Source organism: Rattus norvegicus, chromosome 1 (genome assembly GCF_021556685.1).
Source record: "Rattus norvegicus strain SHRSP/BbbUtx chromosome 1, alternate assembly SHRSP_T2T, whole genome shotgun sequence".
In the NCBI taxonomy this organism is placed as follows: domain Eukaryota; kingdom Metazoa; phylum Chordata; class Mammalia; order Rodentia; family Muridae; genus Rattus; species Rattus norvegicus.
Window position 1 is genome coordinate 219,415,001 of NC_141534.1, and position 20,675 is coordinate 219,435,675.

The window sequence follows — 20,675 nt, forward strand, 5'->3', positions numbered from 1 at the left end:
AGCCGCTGCTCCAATCAGCACATTCAGAAGCAAACTCTCCCAGAGGGCACCACGTCTCCAGACACCCTCCAGTGCAGGCTCTCAAGCCTTTCCTACCTTTTCCTCACAGGATCTCTGTTTTCATCCTGAATGTTAGACACCCGCCTCTTCTTCCGACGGTTTTTCTGAGAAGGAGTTTTGGGCATCAGCTCTGGCTCATTGTTGAATTCTCTGTTAAGTACAACAAGGGTGAACATGAGGCTTCCTGGAAACTACTGGGCTGCCTCTTCTCTCAGTAGACTACATTCTACCCCATTCTCAGCAATGGCAAGTCAAGCTAGAGAGACCATCTCCAGGGAAGCTATGTGAAATCAGCAGCTGGACTCTCAGAGAACTTCCTCCTGAACTTAAAGCAGAGAAGTAAGTTCCAGACAAATCATCAATCTCCTCTTCCTCTGGCCCATCACGTGAGACACTTAGGAGGGAACCCTAACAAGCTATTTGGCCTATCAGGACACCCACCCCAGCTCCCTCAGCACCACAACCCCAGCATGCCCCTGCCTTTACCTGACAAACATTCGCTCGGCCTCCTCCTCAATCTCCTTAAGCCACATGAAGTCCTTGTTGTCCACATTGTAGACAAAGTCCAGGAGTTTCTGGTCACATAGGTCCAGAAGGTTAGCAGGCCCTGGGGCTGTGGTCCCCATGGTGGCACTGTCTGGAGAAGGAAGGTGAAGACAAAAAGTATAAGGACTCAGGGTCAGGAACCTGGACCTTCTACAAGGAAAGTCTGCCAAGTCTGCGATCACACAGAATACCCTGTGCCTAACCCATGCTCCTCGTAGGACAGAGTCACTTGCCAATGTACAACACCAAATGCCAACGCAATGGCCTCATCTTTACAAAAAGAAATGACATTACAGTGATCCCAATCTCTTACGCCCTCAACCCAACACAAACAAGACTATGACTGTCCTTACAGGCCCACCCTTCCTGACCAATTCTGACATAAACTTTACAAATTGTATTTTGAGGACTTAATATGACTGTGCGCGCTATCTTCCTAGATCAAAGAGAAACACCAAGTTGCCACACTCTCTCTTTACCCAAGTATAGACCTGTTTACTTTCTTGTGGGCTCTCCTCCCACTTCTCATGGATGGGAACTAAGACATAGCCATCCTGTGTTGACCTCCAGAGGCCAGATCATCAAGACACCAAGTCTCTTTAAACAGTTGTCAGTTTAAAATGACAGTGGGTGGCTAGCAGGACAACTCAGATTAAGTTACTTGCCACCATACCTGATGACCTGAGTTCAATCCCTGGGACCCATATGGTAAAAAAATGACTCCTTCAATTTGCCCTCAGGCCTCTACACAACCCATGCCACACTGCCCATTTGTATAACACTTTCCTTCCAGATTTGAACTATTCCATCTACAGGGAAGCTCCTTAAACAAGAAGGTCAATTCAAAAAAGCCTCAGGAAGTCCCTAAAATTGACCAAATTCACTAGGCCCCTCTCTGCCAGAGTTAGCAAATAAAACCTGAGAGTCCCTCTCAGACAAACAGCTGAGCTAGCTACAAAGAAGACTCTCAAATGAGCCCAGTTGCCAAGAAGATTCTCAAACAAGCAGAGCTGCAAGAAGCAGAAACCAGCCAAGCTTCCTGGACTATGTCACTTGAAAAGGACACTCTTTAACCTGTTTAGCTAGCTGCAGGCTGTGCAGTGTGCTGCAGGTTTCCCAGTTTTTACTGTTATCAATACTGGCGTGGTCTTTAGTGATGCAGCTGTCTGAGTCATTTCTGCTCCTGTAAGTAAGTTCTGCCCCTGAAACTTAATGCCATTGTATACTGTAGCCACTAGGGTCTTCCTTGAAGTTCTTCAACTTGATTTATGGGACTTACTACCCCTTTGTCCTTCAGCCTGTAACCCCTCACTGATACTACTATAAGTAACCCAAAAAAAAAAAAACTTCACTGGTTCACAAAGTTGGACTTTGGTGGTATCCATACTTTTGTCTACTGTGGGTTCCCTATCTAGAGTTAATAGACGTGTGTTGCATCTCCACAGGTAAAGCTTTGTCATACATGTTCCCATATGCATGCACAAATAAACAAGTCAATAGACACTAGAGCTGAGCATAGTGCATGCTATGATCCCAACATTTGAGAAAGTCAGGATCATTTCAAGGTCATGCTTAGCTACATAGCTAGTTTAAGGCCAACCTAGCCTACATGAGACCCTGTCTTTAATTTGGGGGATGGGAGGGTCAGTAGATGGAAATATGCTATATATTCTACAGCAATGCATAAGAAATGAGGGGTCCAGAAACATGCTCTCCAAAGAGATCTCCAAAACCCTTCGTAGAGCCAAAATGTCCTATAAATGGATAAGGGAGAATGAAGTGAGTGAGTATGCAATGTGCTGCTTTCAAGAAGACCTGGCTATAAATACCAAGCAAAAGACAATGCAGTGCCAGTTTACCTACTCTCTTAAAAGCTGGGAGCCTGGATGTCTGCCTTATGACCTGGCTATACAATCCTAAGAAAAGTGGAAGTATTCTGTTACTGTCATAACAGGGGCCCGATAAGCAGCACCCCAAGTGGTAAACGCATGAAACAACAAGAGTGGGTGACAGCTAGGAGCAGGGACAGTGAGCCCCCTCCGTGACTACACTTTCAAAAGCAAGAAGCATGAATGTATACTTCAGCCTCTCACCTACAGAGAAGGGTCAGGGAAGACAGGGCCAGACTACTGGTCCTCTTGGAACTTAATGCCATGATATTTTGTGACTCTAGGATCTTCCTTGACGTTCTTCAGCCTGATTTATGCGGCACACTACCCATTTGTCCTTCAAACAAGTGCTGGCCTCTAGGAACTCTGTCTCCCATTTTGTGCAGCTTCCTCACTTAGCTTTCAGATCCTTAAGGAGGATCAGACCTCTAATCCAAGCCAAGATCTCACACACAGATTCCGGTTATGGGCATAGCAAATGTGTGATTGCTTGTTTGCTTCCTGCTGGTCTCTACCCACTAAACACTGCTCTCTGAGCGTGAGCCTTGTGACTTGCCCATCAACAAAAAAGTCTGGCATTTGTGGAATGAATTCATCCATCCATCAACTAATCCTAACCCCCATCATCACACGCAGGGACACTCAGTGAGAGCAGCTCACTAGGCACAGGTTAGAACAGGCCAATACACACCCTGCTCAAACTGCCAAAGGCAGCGCTAACTGGGGCAAAATCAAATGGATAAGAACACTGAGGCTTTCGGGAAAAGCATTAACTGTGCAGCCAGCTGATCATGGGCATGGCCCTTGCACTGAGTCTCCCTATCCCCCTGTACCAGAAAACAGCCCTGGCAAAGTCCAAGACCCCAGTTCAAGGCCAGCAAAGAGAAAACAGTTCAAGGACCCCAAAGACTTGCAGAGGAGCAACAGAAAGTAGTCAATGGGAAATTTTACAAAATGTTTGTTCAAGCTACAATCTCAGTAAGTGCTTCTTTCACCAAGTTCAAAACCACACTTCTTCCATGGGGAAATGTGCTTTCTAGCAAGCCCTCGCTGAAAAGTTAGAAGAGGTGACTCTGAGAAAGGAAGGTGTAACAAGAATCAGACTCCTGGGTAGCTTCACCTTCAGTCCATGAAATAACCAAATGCCACCCCGGGAGAAGGAAGGTCACTTCCTCTCCACAAACACTTCTTCCGTGCCATTCACCAGATAAGCACCGCCACTGCCATCTCCTTTAGGGGTGCAGAAAATTAACTAAGCACCTCTCCTCACACACCTCCAAGCAGTAAGATCGATCGCTAAAGCCGCTCTCCCATTCAGAGGCCTACTCCATGCCAAGAACCCTCTCATTTATTTCTTGCTACATACTCCAAGATAACCATGCACACACAAGACACCCATGCACATACAAATCTTGGTCAAAGTCACAAAGTAAATCAGAGGACGGAGCCTGGATTTAAAATGCTTTCAACTACTATCCTCAGGCTTCCAGGACAATAGCTCCAAGCTCTGAATGACACAATCCCAACACTGGGCAGCAGGAAACTGGATTTAACTGCGCTGCTGACAAGAGCCTACGCTTAAGGGAATGACAAAATAAGTAGCAGGACCGGCCTCCGGATCTGGGACAGTTTTTAAATGCTGCTCAGCTGGGATGCAAGAAGCTGAGCAGCCGTTGCCATAAAGAGACTCAAGACTGGATCTACAGAGCAGCCCAGGCTCTGCACAGGTGTTAGGCCCGCCCGGCGTGGGGCAGAGAACTGACCATTCTCGGGATCCCGGGACCCAAGTGCAAGGACTTGGAGTTCATCTCCAAGCCCAGAACTATTGGAAGTGATCCCCACACCACAGGCAACGAGGGACGAATGTGACTCCCCTGGCCTACCCTGGGAAGAGAAGCGGCCGAGACCAATTGACGAGCACCACGACCCTGCGACACCGGCCGCCCGCGCTCACTCACCCGGCGGCGCCACGTCTGCCCGGACCACTCCGATTCCAGTCCGCGGCTTCCTCAGATAAAGCTTCCCGCCAAGCCAAGCCCGCAGGACTCCCGGTACAGCGAGCTCGCCGCAGGCGAGAACCAACCGGGAAATGAGCGCGGGCGAATCTACGATTTTCAAAATTGTGGCTCAACCAATTCCCCTTAAGTTTGTCTGGGCGGTTACAAAACTCCAAACCAATCACGTAACAGGACGTACGAGTCCGTTTATCTGTTGGCTCTTACTACTGTCAATCTGTGGGACTAGGAGGCGGGGAGAAGAACGTAGAGGCTTTTAACACGCCCCAACTTCCGGAAGCCGCGGCAATCTACGGGTTGAGGAAGTGGTTGTGTGGTCTCGGAGGGAGCGGAGCTCCGAATTACAAGTCCCAGCGTGCACTGCGAAGGCAGGCTTCTGGTGGGAGGACGCCCATTTCTCTTCGAGCTAGCGGCTTCGCTAGTTTCAAGTCCAGCGTGGTTCTGCGTTCGGAATGACAGCTTTGCGACCCTGCTACTTTTCAGTAGTAAAAAGAAACACATTGCAAATCTCACAGAGCCTTCCCTCCAAGAGCAGTCAGGCATATAACTATAGAATGTGTCCTTAGAACTGCGATTGTCACCCGGAAGTGTTTGCTACGTACTCTCCAGATTGGACAGAGAGTTTTTCTGGCCAAATATAAACGTAAAGTCTTGAGTTTAAAGTGTGTCACCACCACCTGTAAAATAAGACACCTCAATTTCCAAATATTTACACCTCTACCTTCTTTACAGAATCATTCTCAGTTGCCAAGAGGTGGGAGAAACTATAAATATCCCTGAACAGGTGAAGAAGGGTTTTTATTTATTTTTAAATTGTCCTTCCTTTTTATGAAAATAGATCTCTTTACTCACATAATATATCCTGATTACAGTGTCTCCTCCCTCTGCTCCCAGTTCCGACCTCCCCTTCCATCTGGATCCACTCTCTTTCAAAACAGGCTTCTAAGGGATAATAATAATAAAACAAGATATAAAATATAAGATAACACAAAACCTATCATATTTGAATTGGATTTTTTTAAAAAAGAGCCCAAGAGAAGGCACAAGAATCAGAGACCCACTTGTTTGAACACTCGGAAATTCCATAAAAACACTGGAAGTCATAATATATATTCAAGAGCCTGATGCAGACCTGTGCAAACTCTGTGCATGCACCCTCTGTCTCTGAGTTCATATGAGCTTTGATCCTGTGACCTCCATTCTCTCTGGCTCTCACACTCTTCCACAGGGTTTCCTGAACCGTGACAGGAGAGACTTGATGGAGAAATCCCAATTAGAACTGAGTATTCTGAAGTCTCTCACTCTGCATAATGTCTGGCTGTGGGTCTCTGTACTTGTTCCTATCTGCTGCAGGAGGAAGCTTCTCTGGTGATGGTTGAGCAAGGCACTGCTCTGTGAGTGTAGCAGAATGTCATTAGGAGTCGTTTTATTGCTATGCTCCTGGAGTAGGACAGTGGTATTTAGTTTAACCCTAGGTCCCTGAGAGCTATCTAGTCTCTCAGATTGTTGGTCACTCAAGCAGGATTCAATCTCATGGAGTGGGCCTTAACTCAAATCAGATATTGGTTGGTTACTGCCACAGGTTTGTGCCACTATTGCCCCAACACATCCTGCAGGCAGGACATCACTGTAGATCAAAGGAGAGTAAAGCCCATTACCCAAATTCCGTAGTTGAATTAAGCAAGCTTTATTTTCTGTCATACAGGGCTGTCTTCCTAAAGCAGGGTTTGGAAGAACAGCATCAAATACAAGAGAAGATGGTATTTAAATAGCCCAAGAACTACAAAACTAGGGAGGTTTCAAGGGTTGGGGGATTTTCAGAGGATCGTATGGGGTGGAGGTCAGGGAATAGGGTGTGGAACATGCAAATTCCCAAAAACAGGGTCAAGACATGGTCAAACCCAAATTTTATAGAAATAAGGAATCAACTTAGTTTGACCTTATAACAAGATAGCTTCTAATCCATTTGGGGGCAGGAGGGAGCATTCTCTGAGACAATGTTTCTCTGTGTATTGTTGGCTGTCCTGGAACTTGCTCTGTAGACCAGGCTGGTCTTGAACTCAGAGATCCACCGGTCTTTGCCTCCCAAGTGCTGGGATTAAAGACATGTGTCTTAGTTCAGGTTTTACAGCTGTGAACAGACACCATAACCAAGGCAAGACAACATTTAATTGGGGCTGACTTACAGGTTCAGAGGTCCAGTCCAGTATCATCAAGGCCAGAGCATGGCAGCATCCAGGCTGGTATGATGCAGGCAGAGCTGAGAGTTCTACATCTTCATCTGGAGGCTGCTAGTGGAAGACTGACTTCTAGGCAGCTAGAGTGAGGTTCTTAAGCCCACAACCAAAGTGACACACCTACACCAACAAGGCCATACCTCCTAACGGTGCCACTCCCTGGGCCAAGCATATACAACACCATCACAGCACTCAACACCAGATAAGTGGCTTCTAACCCTAAAATGGAGTCATGCTCGCCCATCAGTTTATGGCTGGGTTGGTATTTATGTTTCTTTTGATAGCATGCAGAGTACCTTCCTGTACCAAAGATGCTGGAATATACTAGTGAAGAAAGGCTCTGTGTAAGCGCCAGCTCAGCTACATGTTCAGTGAGTTGTGTAGGTGTTATCATCAGCCATGGGGCCTTGCCATTGGTTAATGGAGAGCAGCCAATAGTCTTGGCGACAGCCAGTGTTGTTTGGGAGTTCCTGTGAAGCCCCTTTGGCCAACAACCCAATTAGATGTAATCCAACTCCAGTACTGGAAGCTGCATTTGGTGACAAGAAATAGCCAGTTAGGGTTCTGTCTGCCACGTTATTTGAAAGTTTCATTTAGATTGCCTTCACATATATATGTATTTTAGGAAGTTTTTACTGTATTAGTTTTCCACACTACTCCACAAATGGCCCTTAATTTTAGCTGTCTCTTCCTTTCCCTCCCTTGTCTCCCTCTCCCCTTCTCCTCTCCACTTGATCCTCAGGTCCCAGACCCCCATCCGTCCAATAACTATCTATCTATCCTATTTCCCTTTCACAATCTGTCACCTAGTCCCCCTCCTATGTATGATAAGGAGAAGGGTTTTATTATAGATATGAGGAAGGATTTAGCCAGAGGAATCAAGAAGCATCCACGACAGAGAAAGTTCTTCTGACTATAGCTTGGTTATTTTTAACTTTACAACTAATGTGGTGTTTTGAAAAATATAGCCCCCACAAGGGAGTGGCACTAATAAGAGGTGTGGTCTTGTTGGAGGGGGTCTGTGACTATAGGGTAGGCTTTGAGGTCTCAGAAGCTCAAACAGTTCTCTTCCTACTGCCCATGAATCATGATGTAGAACTGTCAGTTCCTACTCCAGCACGATGTCTTCTACACATCACCATGGTTCCTGCCTTGATAATAATGAACTAAACCTCTGAACTATAAGCCAGCCCCAGTTAAATGTTCCTTTAAAGAGTTGCAGTGGCCATGGTGCCTTTTCATAGCAATCAAACTCTAACTAATATCCACATTTAGTGAATGAATAGCATACTTTCTAGGTCTAGAATACCTCACCTCAGGGTGTGTGTGTGTGTGTGTGTGTGTGTGTGTGTGTGTGTGTGTGTGTGTGTGTCTCACTCTCTCTGTTCCATCCATTTACCTTCGAATTTCAGATTTCACCTTCTTTTTTAAATGGTTCAATGCATTTTTAATGGCATACTCTTTTGTGTAAATGTACCATATTTTATTTTCTTTATGCATTCTTGTGTTGAGAGACATTTAGTTGTTTCTAGTTTCTTGCTATTATGAATAAAGCAGCAATGAACGGCTGAACAAGTGTCTTTCTGGTAAGATGATGTGTCCTTTCAGCTTATACTCAAGAGTGGTATGGCTGGAAGCTGATGGATTCCGTTCTTTTCTTTTTTTAAGACATTTATTTTATGTATATGAGTACACTGTAACTGTCTTCAGACACACCAGAAGAGGCATCAGATGGCTGTGAGCCACCATGTGGTTGCTGGGAATTGAACTCAGGACCTCTGGAAGAGCAGTCGGTGCTCTTAACTGCTGAGCCATCTCTCCAGCCCCAATGGATTCCATTCTTCCTGAGGAACCACCACACTGATTTCTGCCGGGCTGTACAAGTTTGCACTCCCACTAGCACACCCTAGCCAGCATGAGCTGTTTGTCACGTGTTTTATTGATCTTAGCCATTCTGACAGACGTAATATGGGATCTCAAAATAGTTTTGATTTGCATTTCCCTGATGGTTAAGGATTTTGAACAATTCTTTATGTGTTTCTCATCCATTTGAGTTTCCTATTTTGAGTATTCTGATTATTTGTTTTCTTCATACCTAGTGTTTTTACTTCTTTATATGTTTTGGATATTAGCCCTCTATCAGATGTGTACTAGATAAAAATCTGTTCCTATTTTGTAGGCTCCACATTGTCTAAATGACAATTTACCATGCAAAGGCATCTCAGTCTCATGAGGTCTCATTTATTAACTGTTGATCTTAGTGCCTGCACGATCAGTGTTCAGTTCAGAAGGTCTTTTTCCGTGCCAATGAATTCAAGGCTGTTCCCCCACTTCATCTGGTTTTATTTTTTAAAATTTATTTATTCGATTTATATGAGTACACTGTAGCTGTCTTCAGACGCACCAGAAGATGGCATCAGGTCCAATTGTAGGTGGTTGGGAATTGAACTCAGGACCTCTGGAAAAGCAGTCAGTGCTCTTAACTGCTAAGCTGTCTCTCCAGCCCTTTATCTGGTTTTATGTTGAGACCTTTGATCCATCTGGACTTGATTTTTGTGTAAGTTGATAATTATGTATCTATTTAGATTCTTCTACATGCAGCTATCCAGTTTGATGAGCACCATTTGTTGAAGATGATGTCTTTTTTTTCCCCAGTATTTCCGGCTTCTTTATCAAAAATCAGGTGTCCATTGGTGTGTAGATTTGTACCTGGGGCTTCGATTTGAGTCCACTGATCAACATGTTTTTGTGCCGGTACCATGCTGTCTTTATTACTATACTTCAGTTGTACAACTCAAAATCACGATGATGATGTCTCTAGCAGTTCTTTCATTATTCAGGATTGTTTTAACTCCTCTGAATGTCTGTGTGATTCCATCTGAAACTGAAAATGGTCCTGTCACAATCTCTGAAGAGTTATATTGACAGTTGTACGGGAGTAGCATTGAGTCTGTACATTGCTTTTGGCAGAGTGGCTATTGTTACTGTATTTATCCTACAGAACCGTGAGCATGGAAGATCTTTTCAGCTTCTGAGCTCTTCAATGTCTTTCTTCAATGTCTGAAAGTTTTATCATACAAGTCTTTTACCTGCTTGGGTTAAAGTTACCCCAAAATATTTCATATTATTTGAGGCTACTGTGAAGTGTGGTTTTTTTTTTTTTTCTTTCCCAGTCTGTTTGTCATTTGTATATAGCAGGACTACTTATTTTAGTGATTTAATTTCAGACTTAGCTACCTTGTTGAAAATATCAGCCGATGGCCGGAGAGATGTCTCGGTGGTTAAGAGGAGTGACTGCTCTTCCAGAGGTCCTGAGTTCAAATCCCAGCAACCACATGGTGGCTCACAACCATCTGTAATGGGATCTGATGCCCTCTTCAGACATATGACGGTATATATATAATCTTAGAAAGTATCAGCTGTAGGAATTCCCTGGTGGAATTTTTAGGGTCACTTATGTATACCATATTATCTGCAAATAAAAATACTCTGACCTCTTTCTTTCCAATCTGCATCTCCTTTGGACTTCTTCAGTTGTCTTACTGCTCCAAGACTTCAAGCATTGTATTAAAAAGGCATAAAGTAAGCAACTTTATTTTGTTCCTGATCTTAGTAGAATTGCTTTGAGTTTTCTATTTAAGTTGTTGTTGGCTATGGGCTTGCTGTAAACTGCATTTATCATGTTGAGGTGTGTCCCCTGTATCCCTAATCTCTCCAAGACTTTTATCAAGTGGTGTTGAACGTTTGTCAAAGGTCTTTTTGGGGGGCTGGGGATTTAGCTCAGTGGTAGAGCGCTTACCTAGGAAGCGCAAGGCCCTGGGTTCGGTCCCCAGCTCCGAAAAAAAGAACCAAAAAAAAAAAAAAAAAAAGGTCTTTTTGGTATCTAATGAGAGGATCATAGGGGGTTGGGGATTTAGCTCAGCGGTAGAGCGCTTGCCTAGCAAGCGCAAGGCCCTGGGTTCGGTCCCCAGCTCTGAAGAAAAAAAAAAAAGAAAAGAAAAGAGAGGATCATGTGCTTTTAGACTTTCAGTTTGTTTATATGATGAATTATGTTTTTCAGTTTACATATGTTGAACCACCTCTGCATCTCTGGAATGAAGCCTACTTGGTCACGGTGGATGATCTTTTTCATGTGTTCTTGGATTCAGTTTGCAAGTATAAAGGAGATGGTCTGTAATTCTCTTTCTTCGTTGGCTCTTTATGTGGTTTAAGTACCAGCATAACTGTGGTCTCAAAAAACAAATTTGGCAGTGTTCCTTCTCTTTCTGTTTTTGTGGAATAATTTGAAAAGTGTTGGCATTAATTCTTTGAAAGCATGGTGGAATTCTAGCCCTGGGCATTTTTTGTTTTGTTTTGTTTTGTTGCTTTTTGTTGTGTGGGTTTGTTTTGTTTTGTTTTTATTTTTGGTTGCTTTGTGGGGGCGAGGGGATGAGAGACTTTTAATTACTGCTTCTATTTCTAAAGGGGTTAAGATCTGTTTAAACTGCTTATCTGATCCTGATTTAACTTTGGTAAGTATACATATTGAGAAACTTATCCATTTCCATTAGTTTTTCAATTTGGTAGTGCATGGTTTTTAAAGTTTGTCTTTATGATCCTTTGGATTTCTTCAGTGTCTGTTGTTACATCCCCTTTTTCATTTCTGATTTTATTAATTAGATATTCTCTCTCTGCCTTTTAGTTAACTCAGATAAGGCTTTGCCAGTCTGGGATTTTCTCAAAGACCCAACTCCCTGTTTCATTGATTCTTAGTATTGTTGTGTTTGTTTCTATTTTATTGATTTCAGCCCTGAGTTTGCTTATTTCCTGCTGCCCACTCCTTTCGGGTGTGACTTCTTCTCTTTGGTCTAGACCTTTCAGGTGTGCTGTTGAGTTAGTAATATGAGGTCTTTCCAGTTTTGTTGTTGTTTATTTTATTCTTTAATGTAGGCCCTTAGTGCTGTGAACTTGCCTCTTAAAACAGCCTTGGTTTAAAGTCTGTTTTGTCAGATATTTAAAATACTTCTTAGATCCATTTGCTTGGATACCTTTTTTATCCTTTTACCCTGAAGTGATACTGTCCTTGAAGATAATGTGTAATTTTTTTTCTTGGCTGCAGCAAAAAAAAAAAAAGAAAGAAAGAAAAGAATCCAGTTTTACATCCATTCTATTGGTCTGTGTATTGGGGAGGTGCGGGGAGACAGACTGATTGAGACCACTGATATTGAGAGATAGAGAGATATCAATAAGCAGTGTTTGTTGATTCCTGTTATTCTCTCTCTCTGTCTCTCTGTCTCTCTGTCTCTCTCTGTGTGTGTGTGTGTGTGTGTGTGTGTGTGTGTGTGTGTGTGTGTGTGTGTGTGTGTAGCAAACCTCTTGGTTTGCTTGTGTGGGATTATTTACTCTTTGTGGGCCTTTTGGGTGTGGTTACCACTCTGGGTTGGAGTTTTCCTCCTAGTGCCTCCTGTAGGGATGGATTTGTAGATAGCTAATGCTTCAGTTTGGTTTTCTCATGAAATATCTTATTTCCTCCAAATATTGTGATTGCTAGGTATATCAGTCTGGGCTGGCCTCAGTGATCTCATGGAGTCTGCAGCACATCTGTCCTGGCCCTCCTGGCTTTTAGAGTCTCCATTGAAAAGTCAAGTGTATTTCTAATAGCTCTGTCTACTTTTATGTAGTCCTTGTACTTGGTCTTGTTCCCTTGTAGCTGTTACTATTCCTTCTTTGTTCTGCACACTTAGTATTCTGACTATTATGTGCTGAGACAACTTCCTTTTCTGGTCCAGTCTATTTGACTAGTGCTTGCTTCCTGTACTTTGAAAGGCATCTCCTCCTTTACAGTAGGGAAAATTTCTTCTATAATTCTGTTGAAAATACTGTCTGTGCCTTTGTCTTAATCAGTGTTTTGTTGCTGTGAAAAAAACACCACGACCATGACCACAGCTATTCTGATAAAGGAAAGCATTTAACGGGGCTGGCTTACAGTTTCAGGGGTTCAATCTGTTGTCATCATTGTGAAGAACATGGCAACATCCAGGCAGACATGATGCTGGAGACGTAGCTGAGAGTTCTACATCTAGATCTCCAGGGAGAGAGAGTGTGAGAGCGAGAGGGACGGAAAGAGGGGGGGGGGAGAAAGAGAGAGAGAGAGAGAACAAAACAAATTAATTTTAATATATGTATATTAATTTTAATATATGAATTCAGTGCCTGTATTTCTCTACCTTATGCTAGCCCCACAAAACCAGACAGAGAAACCAAGATGTATTTAAAACTGTACCTAAATTGCTGAACAGTTAAATGATCTACCTTAATCCCTAAAATAATCTGGCTACCTCTCAACCATGACCCCAGTGTTTTTGCTTCTTACTATTGGTCTGGCTCTTTGAGCTTAGGTATGTTTCTATGAGCACCCCCCCGTCTCTCTCTATGTCTCTGTCTCTCTCTGTGTCTCTGTCTCTGTCTCTGTCTCTGTCTCTGTCTCTCTCTCTCTCTCTCTCTCTCTCTCTCTCTCTCTCTCTCTCTCTGGACCCCTCCCTCCTGGATCCAGTTTCTCAATCTTTCTGGCTTATCTCAATCTCCCTCTCTCATTTTCTCCTCTCCCTGACAGCCAAATGTCCACACCTATTCTTCCTTCTGCCCAGCCATTGGTCGATCAGCATTTATTGACAAGGCTATTTAGTTTGTAATGGGAAATATGCAGCTTTTAGAAAATGAAATTCTGTCATTCTACAACACTGACAAATCTTGAGCACATTTTGTTAATATAACTAAGTCATGAACTGGACCTGCTTACTGCTTAATTTTGAATAATATATTTCTCCTAAGAAAGTGCTTTGTTACATAAGAGTGATTGGAAGGGGCTGGAGAGATGGCTCAGCTGTTAAGAGCACTGACTGCTCTTCCAGAGGTCCTGAGTTCAATTCCCAGCAACCACATGGTGGCTCACAACCATCTGTAGTGGGATCTGATGCCCTCTTCTGGTGTGTCTGGAGACAGCTACAGTGTATTCATAATAAATAAATAAATTAAATAAATAAATAAATCTTAAAAAAAAGAGTGATTGGAAGTACATAAGACTAAATTATGAAATTTATGTCGAAAGATCTTAACGGTATCACAGCGACTGGAGGTGTGCAGCTCTTTGGTACAGTGAAGTCCTAGGTTCAGTCACAAGCAGTACACACACAAACACTGACATGAGCAAGATCTTTCAATGAGACTACCTAATGCCAGTTTTAATCAAAATACACGTTATTATATATGTTAGTGGGTACGTACATCAGCTGCAGCAGTATCATTACATACATCTAAAAAAGACTATCCTGGATTTTATTTTTACTTTCAAGGCAAAGGAGAAATGGTTTTAGTGTTTTGGAGGAATAATACTTTACTTTTGATTATTTTTAAGATCTAAAAACGATATTCAAGACACTTCAAAAACATGAATAAAACTGGGCATAATGGCAAATGCTTGTAATACCAGCACTTAGAAGGTGAAGGCAAGAAGGCTTCTAGTTCAGGATTGTCCTTAGCTACAGAGCGAGTTGCAGCTAACCTGAGCAACACAGGCCCTGTTGCAGAGAAGGAAAAATATCATACCAATTACAATATTGCTGGCCTCCATGTGTGCTCACAAATGAGATAAATTTCTCGAATATTGCTCTTGTGCTGGAATCCCTGATGCCTTGTCCCTTTCTCTCTCTTTCTCTTCTCTTTCTTTTCTCTGATATTTTCTTTTGTGACGCAGTACAGAAGTCAATAGTGAAAGTCCTGAGTCTATCGTAGACAGTAAATGCAATTTCTTGAATTTCCACTTGAGGGCGCCAGAGGACAAAGCTGGCTGGCCGCTGCGGTTCTGGGAATGGAGTTCCATTTTGGGTTTTTGTCTTGTTTGCAGTGTTTTGAACTCCGCATGATATTTAGCGTACCCCTGGTTGATACCCTGGTTGACAATCAAACTGTTGTTTGGGGTAAAGCCTTTAGCTTGCTATCAGACAAAATCTTACTCCAGAAGTCCTCCATAGAGAGACTCTGCTTACTTGGCCTCAGGTACACTTGAATGTAGACAAAAAAAAAAAAAAAAAAAAAAGTTCCCTTATTGTCTCTGTGGCACAGTCGGTTAGAGCATTCATTCAGCAAGGCTGATGGTTCAAGCCCACCCAGGGACAACAACCTCGGGTTTTTAACAACTATCAGTCATCTGTGGCTTTTCAGGAAAATTCACATTCCCTTAGAATACCTGCTGTTCCTATATCCTACTCTGTAATACCCCAAACCTGACCTTGCCTGTCACAGGTTGTTTATGGCCTGGCCTTGTACAAGGAAACAAACATTTTTTCGGGGGGGTGGAGATGGGGAGATGGGGGTGGGGTGAGCAAATGGCTCAGTGTTTAAGAGCAGAACGTGATCTTCCAGAGGACCCCGATTCAATTCCCAGTACTCATATGGCTGGCCACTCACTGGTCTGTAAGTCCATCCAGGTCCAGGGAATCTGATGCCCTCTTCTGGCTTCTGAAGGCACCAGCATGTGTGCAGACATCCAAGCATAGAGACACCAATACACATTGTGGTGGTTTGAATATGCTTGGCCCAGAGAGCGGCACTATTTGGAAGTGTGGCCTTATTAAAGTAGGTGTAGCCTTGTTGGAGGAAGTGTGTCTCTGCAGGTGTGGGCTTTAAGACCCTCATCCTAGCTGCCTAGAAACCAGTCTTCTCCTAGCAGCCTTCAGAGGAAGATATAGAACTCTCAGCTCCTCGTGCACCATGCCTGCCTGGATGTTCACATGCCCAGTCCTTGATGATGATGATGGACTGAACCTCTGAACCTGTAAACCAGCCCCAGTTAAATGTTGTCCTTGTAATAGATCCCTTGGTCAAGGTGTCTGTTCACTGCAGTAAAACCCTAAGACACACGTAAATAAATAATCTCCTAAAAAGAAAAGAAAATGCATTCTTGGGTTAACTTATGCCCCTGTTAGACCCTGCCCAGGACCTTGAAAACATGGGTCATATCCTTGTGCGGATCCTTTAATGAGTCGTGCCTCTGAGTGGCACATTACAGGGGCAGGGAGATGGAGGAAAAAAACTGTCCTCTTCCCAGGGAGCACACAGCAGAGAAGAGACTTGAAAGCCCGGGAGGGGTGAGGTAGGAGATAGGAGGTGCCCACTCCTGGTAGGGCTCCATCTAGAGGCTGACATTCAACTCAGGAACAGAGACTTCACATAACAAGCCCCCAAGTGGAAAAAAACGGGAAAGAAAAAAAGCAGTGAATGTGGTTTTGTTTGCTTGCTTGCTTCGGTTTGTTTGTTTGTTTGTTTGTTTAGATTTTTGCTGTTATTGTTTTTGTATTTATTTGTTTGAGATGGTCTCATGTGGCACAGGCTAGCCTTGCAACTTGGCTTATTAATAAAAATATCACTGCACTCCTGGTCCCCTGCCTCCACTCCCGATGCTGGGATTATAGAAGTCTGACCCTGTGCCTAGCTACTTTTGAAATGGTCTCACAAGCATAGGCTGTCAGGGACTCACTATAACTCAGACTTAGCGTTCTCCTACCACAGCCTTGTGGGAGCCGAGATTACAAAGGTAGGTCTCTTTTTTTTTTTTTTTTTTTTTTTTTTTTTCTTTTTTCTTTTTTCTTTTTTCTTTTTTTCAGAGCTGTGGACTGAACCCAGGGCCTTGCGCTTGCTAGGCAAGCACTCTACCACTGAGCTAAATCCCCAACCCCCACAAGTGTAGGTCTCTAGGGAGGTTGATTCAGGAAACTGGTATAGGTGAACTTGGTAAGTCCTCTCGGTCTCAGTGATGGACCTGAAAAGTTGTTAATCCTCTCTGTTCTAATGCTGCAAATTGATGCATGTTAATTCCAAAATAAAAGATTTAGAAAATCAAAGCAAATATGAAGGAAGCTAAAGCCCAGCCTTTCCTTTTATCTCTCTACCCTTCCAAGTACAAAAAGGCTACACTGAAAGTGTCTCTCATCCACAGCTCACTCACTTCATGTTGCATACTGATTACTTCCTCAAGCCAATCCGTAGAAGTTTGTCTGGTTTTATCTTTCATCAAAAATATAGATGCATGCAGCGTAAGAGTCAAATAGGAATAGGAGGGTTAGAAATTCAAAGCCAAACTCATCTCTACATCAAGTTCTAGGCCAGCCTAGGCTATATGAGACCCTGTTTCAAAAGTAAATAACTTAAAATCTTCTGAGTACACAGAAGCCTCGGGCGGCCATTAAAACCTGTTGTTGCCCTTCCAGCAGACCTGGTTCCAGCACCTACTCTGCGTAGCCCACGGTTCCTGCAAATCATCCATCTCCAGGGGATCAACACCCTCTTCCTGGACTCTGAGGGCGCCCACGTACGCATGGCGTGCATGCATACAGACATTCACAGACACACACATGTGCATACAGACATTCACAGACACACACATGTGCACACAGACATTCACAAACACACACATGGATACAAAGAAAATCCTTTGTTCGGTTGGTTTTGTTTTTCAAGACGGGGGTTCTCTGTTTAGCTCTGGCTAGACTGAAACTCCCACTGTAAACCAGACTAACCTCAACTCAGACGTCTGCCTGCCTCCCTCTCCCAAGTGCTGGGATTAAAGGTGTACCCAGCTTCAAATAAAATATTTTAATAACCTGTTACACTGTGCCCAAGGCTTAACCCAGTGGTAGAGTACTTGTCTAACTTGGGAATCTAATCCCCAGTTCCACTAGTATTAAACAGATAAATAATAAATCCTGTTTCCTAAACCAGAAACTGGAATATTTTTACAGTTTGAGGCATATCTTCAAATAGCATTCTGTTCCAGTATATTATCACTTCCAGTATATGGCTATCTTGTTATCACTTGTCTTCTCACAGGCTGCACCAAGGGTTCCAAACCACCTAGAGCTACATAAAGACACTCAAAACACACACCCAGCTGCAAGACCTGCAAAGAGGAGGCGGAGGAGGGAGGGAGGGAGGGAGGGAGGGAGGGAGGGAGGGAGGGAGGGAGAAGGGAGGAAAGGGAAGGAGGGAAAAGGGAGGGAAGGGAAGGGAAGAAGGTAGGATGGAGAGAAGAGGGAAAACGGAGGAAGGAGGAGATGGAAGGAAGCATTTGGTTGGTTAAAGAGAAGCATTTACTTTAATATCTCTGCTTAAAGGTTGGTGGCTTTTGATGGGAGCAGGGGGATAGAAGGTGGTGAAGGAGGGGTGGGTGTGGCTAGAGTCTACTATATGCTTGTATGAAATTGTCAAAGAACAAGTTATTTTTCTTGAGACTGGTAAGATGCCATGGGTCATTAGGAGTTAGGCTCCAGACGTCTGTGTAAGGTATAAGCCCTGGGGCTCACGATCTAAAAGGTCATGACCTGATTATTAAATTGTGGGGACTTCATTTTTATTGCTGGCTGTTTGCATAGGTCTCATTGATCTGAAGGCCTCACTCCAAAGACATGTGTCTAGCTTTCATTTGCTCTTTGGGGAAGGAAGGCAACTGACATCAGAAGGCCACTAGGCCAGAGGAGTTGAGCAGAAGAACGTGGAGACAGAGTACAGTCAGTCAGAGGTAAGCCAGTGAGCAATCTGTTTCCGTTTGTCCTTTGTAAGGTATGGTGGTCAGAGTAAGAAATATTCCCCACAGACTCGTGGATTTGAGCATTTGGTCCCAGTGTGGGAGACGATGGAAGAGACCCAGCTGGTGCTGGTGGAGGATGCACAGGAGCTGGGCTTTGAGGGCTCATACTCTGACCTGCTTCCTGTTCTCCCTCTGCTTCCTGCATGTGCACCACACGTAACATGTAATAGGGAGCTTTCTGGTCCTGTTGCCATGCCATGCCTTCCCTGCCACGGTGGGCTCGATGTCCCTCTGGAACCATGAGCCCAAGTAGACCCTTTCCTCCCTAAGTTGCTTTTAGTAGTGACATTTTATCACAGCCACAGACAAGTGACTAATCCACAAGGAATCTGTTGAGGTAACTTTCTATTCGTTTGCTTTTTTTTTTTTTTTTTTTTTTTTTTTTTTGCAGCTTCTGCCTATCAATCAGAACTATGTTTCAGTGATTCTGAGTCATTCAGAATCCTCTTCTCCCAATGGAGTCCACAGATGGATAACCATGTCTCTGATTAAAGTAATTCACTGTGGCCATTATAATTCTGAATAGAAATCAGTAAGATTTTCCCACTTCTTTAGAAAGGCTCCTGGTTTTTATGCATAAAATTATCTAGAATTCCAAACAAAAGATGACCAGACTGCTTGGAGCCAGATCTCACACTTCTCTACCTGGTATTTTGGTCACAGGGACATGAAAATTTACTAGTACCAAAAATTACTTTGAAAGACCCACTGTCATTGCTAAGATAGACCAGATCACGTTGTTCTTAAGCCTTTGCACCTGCCTTTAGAGGAACGTACATGAGTTTATAAATGTGAATTAGAAAAAGGCCCTAGCCTGGGGGAGGGTGTGGTTTAGTTGGTCAGATGCTACCTGATCTAACGTGAAGTCCAGGGCTTCCTCCCCAGCACCACACACTGGGTATGATAGCAGGGAGAGGGAGAGGGAGAAGGAAAGCCCTAGAATCCCAGAGGGCTGAAGAAATGCATGTAATAGGGACCGTGTTCACGGGGTCTCACATTTGAACAAGGACTACTGGGAACTGAACCAGAGGCCATCAGTGTTACTGGAAAAGAATATGGCTACATTCTGTTTGTGTCCTGAAAATCTGAGTGAGACTGAGTTCAAAGGAAGGACTGGCTGGGCAGTAGTGGTGATGCCTTGAGCAGAGGCAGGTGGATCTCTCAGAGTTCAAGGTCAGCCTGGTCTACATAGCAAGTCCCAAGGCATCAAGGTCTGTTATACAGAGAAATCCTGTCTCAAAAACAAAAACGAAGTAAAGTAATGGACTAAATAATTTGGCAGAGGACATTTCAAGACAACACAGCATTGCAGTGTGGCGGTTTTTAATCAGTCTTACAGTGAGAATTGGGAGTTTCACACACAGAGTGTGTGAGTTTCAGAAATGTTCAATCTGGCTAGGAAGGGAGTATGTGCGAGGTTAGAGTTTCAAACAAAGCCAGGTGCAGACATGTGGTTGTAATTATTACAGGGATTAGCACCAGTAAAGAGAAGCCTCACACTTTGCATTGGGACAACAAGAAAGGGACCAAGAGCAGGACAATATCAACTACCTGGACCACCCAGAGTTCCCAGGGACTAAACCCCCAACATATGTAGTGGAGGACTGCCTTGTCTGACATCAATGGGAGGGAGAGGCCCTTGGTCCTGTGGAGGCTTGATGCCCCAGCATAAGGGAAGGCTAGAGCAGTGAGGGGGGAGTGGAGGAGTGGGTGGAGCACCCTCATAGAGGCAAAGGGGAGTGGGGATGGGATGGGGAGTGTGTGGAGGGGTAACCGGGAAGGGGGATATAATTTGAAATGTAAACGACTAAAATGGTTAATAATTTTTTTAAACAGTTCCAGAAACTGAAATAGGGTCAGACTTTACAAAGAGAGCCCCAGGCTGTCTACTCATGGTAACGTGGTTACTTAGGGGAGTGTTTCCCTAGGTCCAGTAAAACAAATACTCAGTCAGGGTCCACAACCACTGTGGTTCAAGGAAGGTTAAGCTGCTGTTGTCTACAAGGTTCTGGTTTTGCAGACTACCAGAACCCAAGTGTTGTGAGGTCATGGAAATAGGCACCACAAATTTTCCAGAGAAATATCTTGAGGCCCTGCAGTGTAGAGCAGAAAGCCCCTGAGTAGGCCATGCATGACACTTTGAAGGCAAAATCTAAGTTGCAGTGGCAACCTCTGGGTGCTAGAAATGCTAGGAATGTGAGCTAGCTGCTCAAAAAACAAAACAAAAACCAGTAGGCATTCAACGGACTGGAGAAGCAGATGGCAGGCCCATCGAGGTATGACTGCTTACCCTTCAAAAGCTTATGTA

At 43.8% G+C, this 20,675-nt stretch overlaps 1 protein-coding gene and 1 long non-coding RNA gene across 12 annotated transcripts in view; both read right to left on the bottom strand.

The window, feature by feature from the left end:
• Positions 1 to 8,275, bottom strand: part of Incenp (inner centromere protein) — a 32,760-nt gene extending 24,485 nt beyond the window's left edge. For 2 of the 8 annotated variants that reach the window (XM_087548917.1, XM_087548897.1), the window contains exons 1-3: positions 4,379 to 4,604; positions 547 to 697; positions 97 to 210 (exon numbers count right to left, since the gene is read on the bottom strand). In XM_087548917.1, coding sequence (XP_087405043.1) covers positions 97 to 210; positions 547 to 686 — 254 coding nt within the window. In that variant the 5' untranslated portion in view covers positions 687 to 697; positions 4,379 to 4,604. Of the gene's footprint in view, positions 1 to 96; positions 211 to 546; positions 698 to 4,378; positions 4,605 to 5,362; positions 5,453 to 6,696 lie in introns of those variants that run through there. The other 6 variants (XM_087548870.1, XM_087548888.1, XM_087548881.1 and 3 more) reach the window with 6 other exon arrangements.
• A 4,400-nt stretch (positions 8,276 to 12,675) lies between these two features.
• Positions 12,676 to 20,675, bottom strand: part of LOC102552566 (uncharacterized) — a 69,105-nt gene continuing 61,105 nt past the window's right edge. For all 4 annotated transcript variants that reach the window (NR_190418.1, NR_190419.1, NR_190417.1 and 1 more), the window contains one exon: positions 12,676 to 12,811. This is a non-coding gene — a long non-coding RNA (uncharacterized LOC102552566). The remainder of the gene's footprint in view (positions 12,812 to 20,675) is intronic.